The sequence below is a fragment of the Lissotriton helveticus genome, chromosome 7, assembly GCF_964261635.1.
Source record: "Lissotriton helveticus chromosome 7, aLisHel1.1, whole genome shotgun sequence".
Lineage (NCBI taxonomy): Eukaryota > Metazoa > Chordata > Amphibia > Caudata > Salamandridae > Lissotriton > Lissotriton helveticus.
The window spans coordinates 937740178-937754759 of NC_136068.1; the positions used below are offsets into that span (position 1 = coordinate 937740178).

At 45.1% G+C, this 14582-nt stretch overlaps 1 protein-coding gene across 10 annotated transcripts in view; it reads right to left on the reverse strand.

Annotated features, from left to right (window-relative positions):
• ARAP3 (ArfGAP with RhoGAP domain, ankyrin repeat and PH domain 3) overlaps positions 1-14582 on the reverse strand; it is a 680145-nt gene that overhangs the window by 72359 nt on the left and 593204 nt on the right. For 5 of the 10 annotated variants that reach the window (XM_078653510.1, XM_078653512.1, XM_078653509.1 and 2 more), the window contains 2 exons: positions 10446-10484; positions 7187-7929 (listed from right to left, as the gene is read on the reverse strand). The exons of 1 other annotated variant lie outside the window; for it this stretch is intronic. In XM_078653510.1, the coding sequence (XP_078509636.1) occupies positions 7318-7929; positions 10446-10484 (651 nt within the window). In that variant the 3' untranslated portion in view covers positions 7187-7317. Of the gene's footprint in view, positions 1-6591; positions 7930-10445; positions 10485-14582 lie in introns of those variants that run through there. 4 more of the 10 variants (XM_078653514.1, XM_078653516.1, XM_078653515.1 and 1 more) reach the window with 4 other exon arrangements.

Below are 14582 nucleotides of genomic sequence, written 5' to 3' on the forward strand. Positions count from 1 at the left end.
TTGCAACTCCACAGGGTCCGTGAAGATGTGCGAATGGCCCTGCCTATTCACACGCAGCTTGGCTGGGTACAGCATGGCGTAATCAAGGCCCATGTCTCTGAGTCGTTTCTTGTGCGGCGCAAAGTGCTTGCGCGCCTCCTGTACCCGGGCCGTGAAGTCAGGGAAGATGGAAATCACTGATCCCTCGAAGCGTAGATCACCCTTGGAACGCGCCAACCGAAGTGCCGTGTCCCTGTCTCTGTAATTCAAAAGCTTCGCAATAATTGGCCGCGGAGGGAGACCCGGATTAGGACGTGGGCCCAGCGACCGATGAGCACGTTCAACCACAAACATGGACGAGAACACTCCTTCTCCGAGCAGGTTAGTGAGCAGGGTTTCCACAAACTGCTCCATTCGGCCGGTCTGAGTGGTCTCCGGCAGGCCAAGGATGCGGAGGTTGCAGCGACGGGACCGTGCTTCTAAATCCTCCGTCTTGTCTTGCAGAGTCTTGATCAACGTCTCCGCACGGCGTCTCGCGGTATCCAAGTCTGTCTGGGCCTCCTCCACCTCCGTGATGCGCCTTTCCGCCATGTCATGCCTCTCTGTGTGTTTGTCGAGACGCTCCGCCATGCGGTCCATCCTATATGACATGGCGTCCATCTTGGTCCCCAGCGCCGTGATGTTTGTTTGGATATTCAATTCCATGGATCGAAGCATCGATTTTATCTCCGAGTTATCCTCCGGGCGTTCCCCCGCGGGCAAAACCTCATCCTGGGGCGCCTGTGGACTCAGCACCTGGACCCTCCGCTGCGAAAAGGGGAGCTTGCTCTGGGTCCTGTCTCCCTTCCCCATGTCTCCTTTGGGCCTGATATGCCCCCGCCTTTGCGTGAAGGGGAAACTGGCCGCCAAGTAAATACTGCCGCTTTCAAACGTCTAGAGCAGCACCACTGGGACTTCAAGGAGATAGCCCGGCGCCAGATATGGGCACCGAGACCGTCGTGATACCGCTTGGCCGGCGAAGCAGCAGGTCCGCCACAACCATTGGCAATGCGGTGGGGCCTGGGCCTCGTGGTGAATAAGCAGCAGGAGAGCGGGGGGAGGTGCGCAGTCCCCTGTGTGCCCGTGCTTTAGTCCAGGAGAGGGGCTGATCTCGGGCCGGGCGGACCGTCCAAGGCTCTCTGGGTGGGTAGGAGGGGGGAGACCACAAGTCACTGCACTCCCCCTTCCACAGCCAAAGTCTGTGCCTGCTGCCGTGTGTGTCCCTGGTGCCCCGGGTCCGCGGAAGGCCGCGCGTGCACCCCCGTCCCCTCCCGACTCCTCACCGCTGGTTTAAGCGAGGGCCAGGTCCGCAGTGCAGGTAATGATGGCCGCACTCCCCTCGGCTGCTCCTCTGAGATCTCGCCGAACCCAGCGGAGGGTCCCGACAACTGGCGGTGCAGCCGCCCAGTCTCCGCCGCACGTCGCCGCACGCAACGCGGGCACGCTGCTACTGGAGACCGCGGGCCACGGGCCTTCCAGGAGTTCCAGCGAGGCAGCCCGCCCACTCCGCCGGAGCTGTATGGATCCGTCTCAAGTCGGGTCAGCCAGGCCCCCAGGTGCTCCGCGACACTGTAGAGGGGAGGGGGGGTCGCAGATCGTGGATTGAAGCAGGATATTGTAGGATAGTAAAACGGTGTCGACGGAGCCCCGGGACTATGCGGCCATTTTCCGCGGCTGCTAGCTCCGCCCATCATCATCATTATTATGAGGAGGTGTATGTTGTAGTGAAAAATGAGGAGGAGAATTTGGAGGAGGTGAAAGAAGAGGAGGAGGAGGAATAGAGGGAGGTTTAGGAGAAGAAGGACGTGTAGGTGATGTGGCAGAGTCCTTCTTCTTTACAGACACTGGAGGTGGAGGTGCTGTATATAATTTCCTCTTTCTGTCTGGCACAGTAGAAACATGTCCTGTGTTTTGGTCAATATAGATCTTTTTCTGTCGAGGCTCAGGGTGAAAAAGCTCCTCTTCGTCAGGAACCGCTTTCGGTGTCGATTTTTTCGGTTCCGAGCATGGTTGTCTCTTTTCTGTGTCCTCAGCCTTAGGAGTCGTGGCAGAGTCCTTTGGCATAGGTCTTGGCTCCGAAGATCTTGGCTTTGGAGCTGAAGCTGGTTCCGTCGGCTTGGAAGCGTCGGAAGCAGGCTTTATTATGTTCGGAGCCGGTTTGTCTTTCCGAGTCAACGGTTTCGGAGTTGTTTTCGGAACCGGGACTTCTTTCGGTGCCGATGGAGCCGGTAGTATCGGCACATGCGGTTTGCACGGTCCCGAGCTACCGGAAGGATTTTGTATTTTTCTTCGGAGCCGAGCTCGAAGGCGGGGCTTCTGAAGTAGTTTTTCGGTCACGACTGGGCCCCGGAGGCGGAGTGTTGACCTTTGCCTTCGATTTAGGTGTTGAGATTGGGGCAGGGGCAGTAGCACTCACAGGTTGACCCGAAGGTATGGAGTCATCGGAGTCGTCTGCCCCAGATACGATTTCAAGGTCTTCGGAATCTTCCTCAGGGACATCTGGACCCTCATCGAAGATGTCCTATGGTTCCAGAGCTGATCTCTGCATGATTTGTCGACGGGGCCTCTGATCTCGAATAGTCTTCTTGGATCGAAAGGATGCGCAGGCTGGACAGCTGTACTCGTCGTGTTCTGGTGATAAGCACAGGTTACAGACCTTGTGATGTCATTGTGCAGGAGTTTTGCTCCACACTTGGGGCATTTCTTGAACGGCGTCCTTTCCATGAGATTTAGGCGTCACGGAGTGGATAGGCCCAACGGCCCGCGTCGACGACCAGAATCGAGCTGATGAGGTTGAGTCGATGGTTCTTGATGTCGAAAGTTGTTTAGAAGAGTTTAAGTAAGTTTTTGATGCGTCGAATAACTTAGAAAGTAGATTTTGAACCGGAGCGTAAAAGTTACATCCGAACCCAGTGGCAGAAAAAAACAATCTAAGGATGGAGTCGATGCCCATGCGCACTATCGTCCAAGGGAGAAGTCACCTATCTCGTGACTACAAAGACTTCTTCCAAGACAACAACAACCTGCAATCATCCGAGACCAACACCAGGTGGCGATCTATTGCTCAGTGTGAGATCTGCTGCTCATATGCCTCAAACACCTTATTTTTAATACTGTATAGTGGATTTTTGTTGTTTGGTCTTGTTTTGGTTTAGATAAAGATTACTTATTTTTCTAAACTGGTGTGGTGTCCATTTGTAGTGTTTTCACTGTATTACTGTATGTGTTCACAAATGCTTTACACACTGCCTCAGAGACACCCCAGCTTCACTACTTTGAAGAAGAAGCTGGGGTGGGAGGGGGGTTGATTCCCTTGACAGGAGCCTTGGTTGACCCCAAAGCCTCCTCTCTGAGCTGACCAGAACCCAATGGCAGTGGGGGTCCAGAAAGAGTTAGTTGGTTGTTTTCATGCTCCGGGGGTGGGTGCGTGACTCCCTTGGGAGCAGTGTTCTACTATGGAGTGGGACTTTTTATGTAACCCTGGCTGGCCATGGGTCTTGAGGGTGAGTGGTGCATTTATGATCCTGGGTGTGGACCTAATACGAGGGAGGCTGCTCTTCAGGGTTGGCTCGACGTCCCAATGCTTAACAAAACCGTCTCTGGACTGTTGTTGCCTGGAATGCCGTGATTTTTCCTTCTACGGTGCTGAAGAGATCTTCTTTTTTGAAGATGTGCAGAGTTTTGAAGGAAGCTTGTTGGTGCAACTTGCATTGTGCCCAGTGCCCTTCGGTTTGGTACCTGAGGGTTCCCTTGAAGTGGAAGGTGAGGCAGAACTCACAGGAGGCATTTTCATGGTCAGGAGAGAGATACAAATTGCCAATGCCCGGATGGTCCAACCACGGGTATTTAGAGTTACACCAGAGGCAATGTTCGAAGGGTCTCTGTCCCCATTCCAGTCTGCAATTTTGGGTGTTGAAAGCCGAGAGAGGACACATGGAAGGGTGTGTGAAGGCCCTCAGCATCCCAGGCATTGAGCAATGGTTATCGGTCATTCAAAGGCAGCCAGTGAAGAATCACGGTGGAGAGACATCAATGCCCTTCCTGGTTTTCCGATGCATCAGTGTTGAAATCCAGGCATGTGGGCATGAAAACATATGGGAACCACGAAGAAACTCTGAGCCCTCTTGTTTGCAAAAAAAGCAATCTCAGAAGAAGTCAGTGCCCATGCACATTACATTACTCACTAAGGGAGAAGTCACATCACATATCGAAGCTCGAAATACAGAGCAAGTGAATCTACATCCACGCACGCTACAAACATTATTTCACCAGAATTTTAAAAATATATATCATATCAATTCAACATAATTTTACAGGTTATGCCTTTTGCATATATTTGTAACAGATGGTATTCTTTTCATTTCTGAGGTTTTGGATAGCTTTGACCATTTTAGGCAGCTCTGAGGTGATGCCAAAAGCTCATCAGCGAGAAAACTCTTCACTATCTGCAGTTTAAAGTACCCGGCCATAAATAACGCATTAAACTTAAAGGCACTGATTTGAGATGTTTCAGGAGTGATTTATTAAAAAAGCTGCTTCACTCCACAAGACTGTCTTCAGACTTGGAATAGCATAAAAAAGTAACTTTGTTATGCATATTTCTGTACAATAATTTACATCAAACAACTGACATAATTACAGACGTGGATTGGACTAATGGTAAACCAACAGAATCCCTGATAGATTGGTTCCTCAGGAAAGGAGGGGAGCAAACAAGTCACGTCAGGTGCTGCCAGCCATGAGGAGGCATAGATATGTTGGTTATTTTCTCCATTTCCCTGTAGCCCAGCCCACCATTGCATATTAATTAATCTTAAAATCAATAATATAAAACAACAGTGACGCACATTATAATATAAGTAAAAGTTGAATTCCACTTTAGATGAAGGAAACCACACTCACTTAAATGTGCTAGTTATACATTTCTTCTTTGGTTCTTTAAAAAGATTAAGATGTGGCGAGTCTGGAGCGAGATAGAGAATGAAAAGCAATAGCTATCAATGGGGGGTCCCAGAAAAGCAAGAGGAAGGCAGAAACAGAGCTAGAATGTAACTGGACAACAGAGGTGGAAGTGGTAGAAGAAAAGAGTGAGAGGAAATTGCAGGGGAAGTGAGTTAGAGCACAAGGAAAACTGAAATAGCTGCAGGCTCCAATTGTGGGGTAACGGTAGTGAACAAATGGTCCTCCACTCTATTGTGACCACGTCACATTACACATAGTCTGCATAACACCTACTCAGGAGGGCGAAAGGAGAGGTCAGACTTAACTGACCATTCACATCTTGGCATCAATGTAAAGAATAGCACAATTGCACCAATTTTAACAGTGGTGTTGGGTTAAAATGAGGAGCGGCGAAAACATAGCTACTGCAAAAAACGACAAAAAAGAATGACTAAAGAGAAAGAGGCAAGGATGAGCAGTCAGTGAAGGTAGACGCGAGTGGGTGGAAACACGTAATAAGTAAGAGAGGCAGTAAAGAACATGATGTAGAGGAGAGAAAAAAGAATGAGTACGATGAGTAGAGGGAGAGTGAAGAAAGATTCGACCAAGTGGAAAAAGAGTAAATAGAGTATGAAGTATATGGATGAGTGAAACGAAGGGGGCAGGGGGAGTGAACAGTGAGATGTAGAGAGGAGGAAAGGGTCCGAGCGAGACAACTAGGGAGGTAGTATTGAGAGTGACATGCAGCAGATAAATGTGGGTGAGGGAGAGTGAGACAAGTAAAGGGAGATTGAAGAGAAAGTTGTTTGTAAAAAAGGCCCCTTCTGTCCGTCTTGTCCTGAGAATTTCACAAAATCACATGCCCAAAATATCTCCGCATTCTACGGCTCACAGGACCACCACGAGATCCCCCATGAGTTTGAACACCTTGAAGCATACCACTCTGAACATGTCGTTTCAGAAGTTCCAGACAAACGGCATACTGGTCGGGGAGGGGGGAGGAGGGGGAGGTTGGGTAAAGGGAGGGGGGCTTGTTTCTTCTTCTTGTTCTGTTCAATTGACCTTTTTACACGGCACTTTCACAATAATATCGGCAGTGCATCTCTGTGTTGGCGTGTTTTACTTGCCTCCTTGACGACTCTTAGAGAAGACGTGCCTGTCTGTCTGTCTCGCTATATATGCCTGCTGCATACCTACTGTTTTGCTCTGCCTATCATTTTTGCCCTTAAAACCAATAAAACTAATTTGAAATTAAAAAGGCCTTGAGCTTTGGATTTAAAACTATGGTATCTAGAGGGGAGGAAAAGTATTAAGTGAAGCATGGAAGGGCAGTGAGTGTGTTCGAGGATGTGAAAGGTAGATGACGAGACAAGGCAGAATGTGAGACTGTGGGAGTGGAGTGACATGCTGAGAATTAGAAATAGAGTTATTTGAGGTGTTTTAAAATAGAATAGAATATATATATATATATATATATATATATATATATATATATATATATATATATATATATATACACACACACACACACACACACACACACAGACACAGACACCTACATACATATACTTATACACACACACACACAGATACATACAATGTGAGTGAGAGGAAGGAGTATTCGAAGCAAGATTTAGAAAAAAGTTGACAATTTATTCATAAGTGCAGGATGGGCAAAAGAGAAAGAAAGTGAAGAATGGAAAATGGTGAGAAAGACGAAAGGCAGAAGCATGGAGTGAAACCCCTGAAAATGGCAAGTACAATCCACAAGAAGTATGTCATATTTTCGCTTTGGTAACAGTGCTTATTTATGATATATAAAATGACATCACAGTGTGGCAGACAGTTCAGATGGTCAGCTTTCCCATTTGAGTGACAACCAAACCCCTTGGTTGTAAGCCCATTCATCCTTGTAAAGGAACAACATGGGGCCACAGTTCGCTTTCCAGTGTGTGAACATATGGCTCTGTGAACTTTGCATTCGAGTATACTGGAGTGAGGAAAGAAATTACAGCTGTTAATACGCCCAAGGAAGACTAATGTACACCAGAGTGTCCTAGGCAGAGTAGTAGGCCTAAGCCTAGTTTGTTTGCATTACCTTTAATTCCCTCCTGAAGAAGTGTCTTCTGCAACTTATTTCTATCTTTTAAACCATCCTCATGATTATCAGTGAATACGTATGATGGGAAAGCGTCAGGGTGGTGAAAGGACAGGTTGGTGTGGAAAAATAAACCCCAAGAGTTTCCAGACAGTTCAAGGCAAAGAAAATTGCATCCCAGAAATCAGAAGTGATAATGCAAAAAACAAAAAAATAATATTCTTTACTAGTGGCTCTTTAGCAAGCTAGGGTGGGAACTGTCACGTAACCTGTTGCGCGTTCTCTGCACAGGGGTCACTTTTCTTCAGCATAACTGAGTTCAGTTCCTGAATTAGTTTTTCATTCATTGGGGACTGCAACTGTGAACTCTTTTTCCGCATCGCACTCTTCAAAGGGTCTGTTGAGGGTGGGGGCTCAAAGAAAAGTGGGGGCATTGTTCGGAGGTCCAGGGCCCCTTTGGTTGTTGTTCCTCTGAGAGGAGCAGTTTGCATTCGGCTAGGATCTGTGTTTCGCTCCAGGGAGACAGCTTTTTGAGGACGGAGTCTATCTGCCGTCTCCCCCGGAGAAGACCGTAAAGGGTCCAAGCAGTGGCTCCGGTCGAGTGATAGTGACTTTGTGGACTCAGCAGTAGGACCAGCCTCAAGGGATCTGGACTTCACAAGCACGGGCCCTGTTCCCTTTGTGGCGTGATCTTGAAACTTCATGGGCTTCCGCGTCCGATCAACTGGGGGCACCCAGGCTGGATCTGTAAGGTACCCACTGTCCATCCCAGGTATGATCAGATGTTTTAAGTGGTCCACCTCCTCATAAACTGGGTCATCAAGTTCCTGGTCCTTCTGCTCTTCCAACGAGTCATGCTGCACCTTCATGGGCTGAGAAACAAAGTGTCTGTCAGGCATTGTACATGTAAAGAAAGAACATGCCAAATCCCCCCTCACTCTCCCCAAGCAGGGGATTTCATCAGATTAGGGTAATGACGGTTAAAGTGATGGGCCACATGCATGGAAGTGTGGACAAATGAATGTTAGCACTACGTATGAGATAATGGGAGAAGGGAAGGGGACCATCACCAAACAAAACGTTAAGATAAAGGATACAGTATGTGAATGATCTAAAAAAGCTAGAATGGTACCATGCATCTGTAACCAAACATTTCCAGAGAAAACAATGTCAAGACTTAGAAGTTCCTGTACTTTGGAGAACATCCGAGTTAAAGATGTGCTTAAGGCAGGCTTTTTTGTACAAAGTGTAAAATGGCTACTAGTTACTCAATGGTAGTTGGCAATTAGTCAGTGTATGGTGTTAACAGTTTTGTAGCAGTCAAGGGAGTTGGACACCCCATATGAGGATATAAATGACCATAACATGATTTGGGAAGAGAACTGTTCATAAATCGAACAGGGGGAAGCGAATAGCAGCCATCAATACCAGAAGAGAGAAGTATTTTTTTTTTAAAACATATCCTCTATGGAGAAGGTTGCCTGAAAATTCAGTGCATCCTACCTCTATTAACTTTAAGGGAAGCTTAGATGAGATTTTTTGATATTCTTCTAAGGTTTTTCTTAGATGTTTTAGGGAGATATATGCCTGGAAAAGTCGCAAGTGTGATATTTGTAGTAGGGACAAAAAGTGTTTTCTTCTTTTTTCAGATATGGTGGCTATAGTTCTCCACATGAAAACATCCACTGGAGAGGAGGTAGAGGAAAAAAGACGGGCTCGTCCTCCTGATTATTGTAAAACATAAAGAGCCCGTCCCTCAGTAATAAACTAAATGACAACTTCTGTGATGGAAAACAGAATGTTTTCATTTAATAACTCTCACCCAGGTGGCCAGGAAGAACCAGATGATGAAGCATGTCACCCAGGGGAAATCCAGATGGGTGAGGGTTATTAAAATAACACAATCTGTTTTCCATCGCAGACGTGGTAATTTAGTCTATTCCTGATGGACGGGCACTTCAAGTATTTTTGACTATAGTTCTTCAAAGGTAATAAATTGACCAGCATTCTTCACGGTTCATATTATCGCAGTCAGGGCCAGTGCATGGATTTTTGCCAAGCTATGCATTGACATTTTGACAATCCCTGGCTTCCCTAGAAACCGCTAGGCTACAGCTACCACTCTACCTACTTATAAGAAAAGGCTAGTACTCGATGGTAATTAGCCAGTGGGTGAAAGGCCCAGGGAAATCTCAGCTAATGTTCTTGTATTTTGTGTATAACATGGTGATCACAGTACCTCTACTATTGTTTGTTTAGGCCTTTGTTTCTTTTACTCCGTGTTTTTTTTCTTCCATTTGACTTGACATGGTGGTGGGTAGAAGAACTATTTTTAACGTTAGAGAGGCTGGCAACAGTTGGTTGAGTGGCATAACCTACTGCAATGAGATCATGGGTGGGGCTTGGACTACCAGGTCCATCTCATCGTCCTGATTGCCTTTCTCCTGAATAAGCATGTCAGCACTATCTCATGAATGCCTGACTACAACTGAAGTACTCTCCATGCAATAGATGGTGGTAAGTTAATTACACTTTGTCTTAGGTGTTTTATGTTTCTACTTCTCATACAGTACCTAGAACATGCTTAACAGCTGTCTTGTGTATCCTACATTGTATGCCAAATATATGATCAGCTTTCTCCCTGAGTGAAATGTGATTTCTACAATACCAATAGCTGTGAATCCTAGGTAAACAATGACACCCGCCGGAGAGTGGCACACACCACCTACAGCTAGCAATAAATCCTGTGATCCACAATAGGGATTTATTTGGTGAAAGGGTTGCTTCATCTGCAGAACTCAAAAAGCAAAGCCCTTCAGAACAGGGGTAACTGTATTTTCTGCTCTGCGCTGGGAAGAATGAACTTGTCACAGCTTTAAACAAGAGTGTAAGAGATGAAAAACAACACAGTTTAAGGGTGATGGTTTAAACTTATAATATGCCAAAGCAGTGGTGGAAAGGACGATGAGATAGTACAACACGCAGGAGTTCTAACAGGTCAGCTATCTCCTCTGTTTTATATGACTGACTGCCTGTCTCCTAGTTTTTCGCATACCAGAGGCATCGACCCATTGTAAAATTGCATGTTTTGACAAAATATCACCCCATCTCTGTAAAATCCCTCTCCAGCGGAACAAGGGAAATAAAAAACCAGATGGAACTATGAATTGCACTGGTGTTGAGGGAAGGAATGAAGATTAACGTAAGTTTCAGATTGGGGTGAACACAACAATGTTAATCAGGGATCGGATATTGACGTGCAGCGGTTCTGATTCATCCAGAAAGGACCCAAACTGCACTACTGCTATTTAAATAACAGATGACAGAGCCCATTGCACCAGCATGCAAAAAAGAAATACACCATGCACGTCGCCAGGTCAATACTCACAAAAAACATGGACAGTGTCCTTCGCGCATGAAGTCGTCGCTGGAGAATTGTAGGATGAGCAAGAAAAAGAGAGAAAGGACAAAGAGGGAGGGTGGTAGAAGGAGAGAGGATACAGGTGGGCAACAGAGACAAGAAGAGGTGAAAATTAGGAAGATGAGCAGGGAAAGGGAATAGAATAAGAAAGGTAATGAGTCTCTAAGGGCATAGGATAGGAAATATGGTTTACTCTTTCTTTGCTTTCCTTTCAACCTTAAACATCGACTTTGCTTCCCACCAAACCTCCCTTGCACACTGTCTAAAAGTGATAACTGGATGTTGAACACAGACAATAGAATAAACAAGCAAAGGGACCAGAAATTGGCTACTTACTCAATTGCTATTGAAATGTAAATTAACTTAATATGGCAATAGGCCATGCAGTCCTAGAAATGTAACAGGTCTAATAAGGCAACCACCGGCATTTTGCCTCACTGCAGAGTGCTCCCAATGTAGACTCTAATACTGGACCAGAAGGCAGCTGAAAATATTCGAGTTAGATGACACATTGTGAGTCATTGGGGGAAGAAAGACCATAACTACAGACACGTGCTTAACTAATACCTCATGCCACTGTCAGCCATCAACCTTTGAAGGGCATGTTTGGAAGCATAATTGTTATAATCACCTCCGCTATTTGGTATGTACTAACTGTCAAGGCTGGTATTGTGGGCTGAGGAAGACGTGAGATGCTAGTTTAGCACATACCACACACCTAACTGCTCGTGAGCAGGACTGACATCAAACTCTATGTAACAGAAGACACCACATTTATATCTTTACTAATTACTGCAACGAGGTATAATAGTTAAGGTGAGGTCCCACACTGCAAACAGTCTCCAAATGAGTTCGCTCATAACCTTATCTAGTTGCTTAATTGAAGAGCTTACATAAAAGCAAAGGCAACTACAAAATAAAAAATAAAAAATTCAAACTACAGAAGTTTATTGGTGGCAAAACTGCATGAGCATGATGGGCAGGTCTGCATGGACTTTCAGAAGCTTACGGAGGGCTTTAGCAGAGTGGGAGTGGCATTAAACCATTTACAGAAGTTGAGCCTGAATTGCCATTATGCACAGGTATACATATTGATTAGATACTGTTTTAAAGAAAGTAATTAATTGGACCTGGCATAATAAATGTGGCTGAACTTCATACGCACTACTTGGAGAAAGTTGAGGCTTGCAATCAAGACTAGGCCAGATGAACAAGTTATTTAACTTCAGTAGCGCTCTTTATGGTGGATACTTTATATTAATCAGATTCCTCAACTTTAGAATATTCCCCAGCCACCCGAGTGATCCAGACATTTTAAAAAATAGTGCTCCCATGTGCCACTAAGTAGCATAATTCGGCTCCATGTCTGAATTATTTTGACCAGGAAGTGACAGAGCAGAGGCGCATATAAGCGCTACCCCTGCGCGCAATCAGAAGTTTCTAGCTTGACTCTTTCTGCGCCCTCAGACGAGAAGCACCAAAAACCATTCAGAGGTACAAGTGTACAGATCTCTAATTTGTGACCTTTTTAAATGACCTAAGGAGACCATTGCATAGAACGGGGAGGTGGGAGGGCAGCGAGGAATCTACGGTTAGAGTATCCACCTGAAGGAAAATGTTACTTACCCAGTAAGCATCTGTTTGTGTCAAGGAGTGCTGTAGATTCACATGCTTAGCATTAGTCCGCCATCAAGTGTTGGGCTCGGAAGAGTGCAAGTTGTTTTTCTTGGTAGAAGTCTTTAGGGCCAGACGGTGTAGTGACTCCACCTCTTACTTGCAATGTGCATGCTCCTTGACTCCATTGTTACATTATTTTCCGCTTGGTGGGTGAGGATATAGTGTTAAAGATGATGTATCCTAGTAAAGGATGATGTATTCTAGTGAGATGACAATGCGCAAATAATGTAATGTATAATGTTGATAACTGCAACCAACATAGGTTTCCGGGGAGGAGGGTGAGATCCTTACTGGGTAAGTAAAATTTTGTAACATTTTCTGTGTGATGGCATTTGTGGCAGTAGATACACATGCTTAGCATAAACTGTAAAGCAGTTTTCCTCCTAAAGCGGTGGCTAGCCTATGTTGGTTGCATTTGTTTGAAATAAAGTTCTGAACACCGCTTGACTTGCATTAGCTTGTTGACCGGCCATGACATCTACACTGTAATGTTTTGTAAATATGTGCGCTGTGGTCCATGTAGCTGCTTTACATGTCAGCCATGGGTATATTCCCTAAGACTGGCATGGAAGCTCCCTTTTGAAAGTCAATTAAGCTTTTGGAGGGATAGAGTTTGTTTGTCTTTAGCAAAACAAGTTTGGATATATTTTACAATTCAATGAGAAATATTTGATTTAGAAATGGATCTTTCGCTACGTGGTATAGTAAATGCAACAAAAAGTTCTGTTTTCATAAGTGACCAAGGGCCAGATGTAGGTAGGCTTTTACCGGCCGGTAACGGCCGAAATCGGCTGTTACCGACCGGTAATAGATTTTTCCTATGTAGGGGTCATATTTACTGATTCGGTAAATTACCTAATCGGTATTTAGCGATTCAGTATTTACCGAATCATCATTTACCGATTCGGTATTTACCGAATCGGTAAATGAGATGTAGGAAGCACTTTAAAGAGTGCTTTTGTGCTTTAAGGATTCGTTATTTACTGCCAACTATTGGTTGGTGGTAAATAAGGAATTCCTGTGTAAATGCAAATATGTGCATTTACACCTGTGCCATGTGACAGACATACATGCCCTTAGGGCATGTATGTGTGCCACATGTGCACACAAGCACTAATCAGGCGTGCAGCAGGGTGTCAAAGTGACACCCTGCCACCCTGACTTTTTCCCAATTTTACCGAATCGGTATTTACCGATTCGGTAATCGACATTCATTCCTATGGGCCTGGAGGCCCATAGGAATGAATGGCAAATACCGAATCGGTAATTACCGATTCGGTAAATACCGAATCTTACCGATTCTGTATTTTTTACCGAATTATTATCTACATTGCAATTCCCGATTCGAAAATACCGAACAGGTAAAATTCGATATTTTCGAATCGGTAATTTACAATTACCTACATCTAGCCCCAAGCTCTGTCAATATAATACATAAGAGCTCTCTTTACTTCCAGTGTGTCTAAAGCTCTTTTCACAACTGAGTCAGGTTGGGAAAATAATACTGGTAACTCAATAGATTGATGTATGTGGAACTGCGAGCCCACTTTAGAAAGGAATTTAGGGTTAGAACGTAGTATCACCTCGTACTTATGTAGTAGGAAGAATGGTTCTTCTAAAGTTAATGCTGAAGCTCACTGAAACGTCTGAGGGAATTGATTGCAATAAGAAATATGACTTTTCAGGATAGAAATGGAATAGGACATGTGTGAAGAGGTTCAAAAGAGGGACCCATTGGCCATTTCAGCACAATTTTGAGATTCCAAGCAGGGGTCGGAGGGACCCTATGCAAAATAACACTTTTGAGGCCCTCTAGAAAAGCTTTGATTACAGGAACTCTGAATATAAAGGTCTGTTTTCTATGTTGTAGATATGTGGTGACTGCAGCTAGGAGTAGCCTTATGGAAGTGAAAGCTTACCCAGAGGTATGCAAATGGAGTAGGTAGCCGACAATGTTTTGAGAATTTGCAGTGAAGTGGTCAATATGTTTTGAATGACAATAGTGAACAAAATCTTTCCACTGCTGCATAACAAGCTCTAGTAGTGGGTCTTCTTGCTTTCTTAAGAATATCCATACACTGTTGAGGCAGATTTAAGTAACCAAATTATAAGACCTCAAAAGCCCAATTACAAGATTGAGAGATCTGGGGTTAGGATGCCTTACTGCTCCCTGATTTGGTTTAGAAAGTTCTGTGAATTGGGAAGCACCTAGTGTGGCACTACTGAGAATTCCAGTAGTTTAGTGAACCGTGGTTGTCTAGCCCATGTGGGAGCCACTAGGATGAGGGTTAGAGACATCTATAGAAGTTTGTGAATCTCAAACGGAAGCAGAGGGAGAAGTGGAAAATCGTAAGCAAATATCCCTGACCAACTAATTCATAGTGCGTTGCCCCTGGACTGGAGGTGTGGGAACCTGGAGGTGAAGTT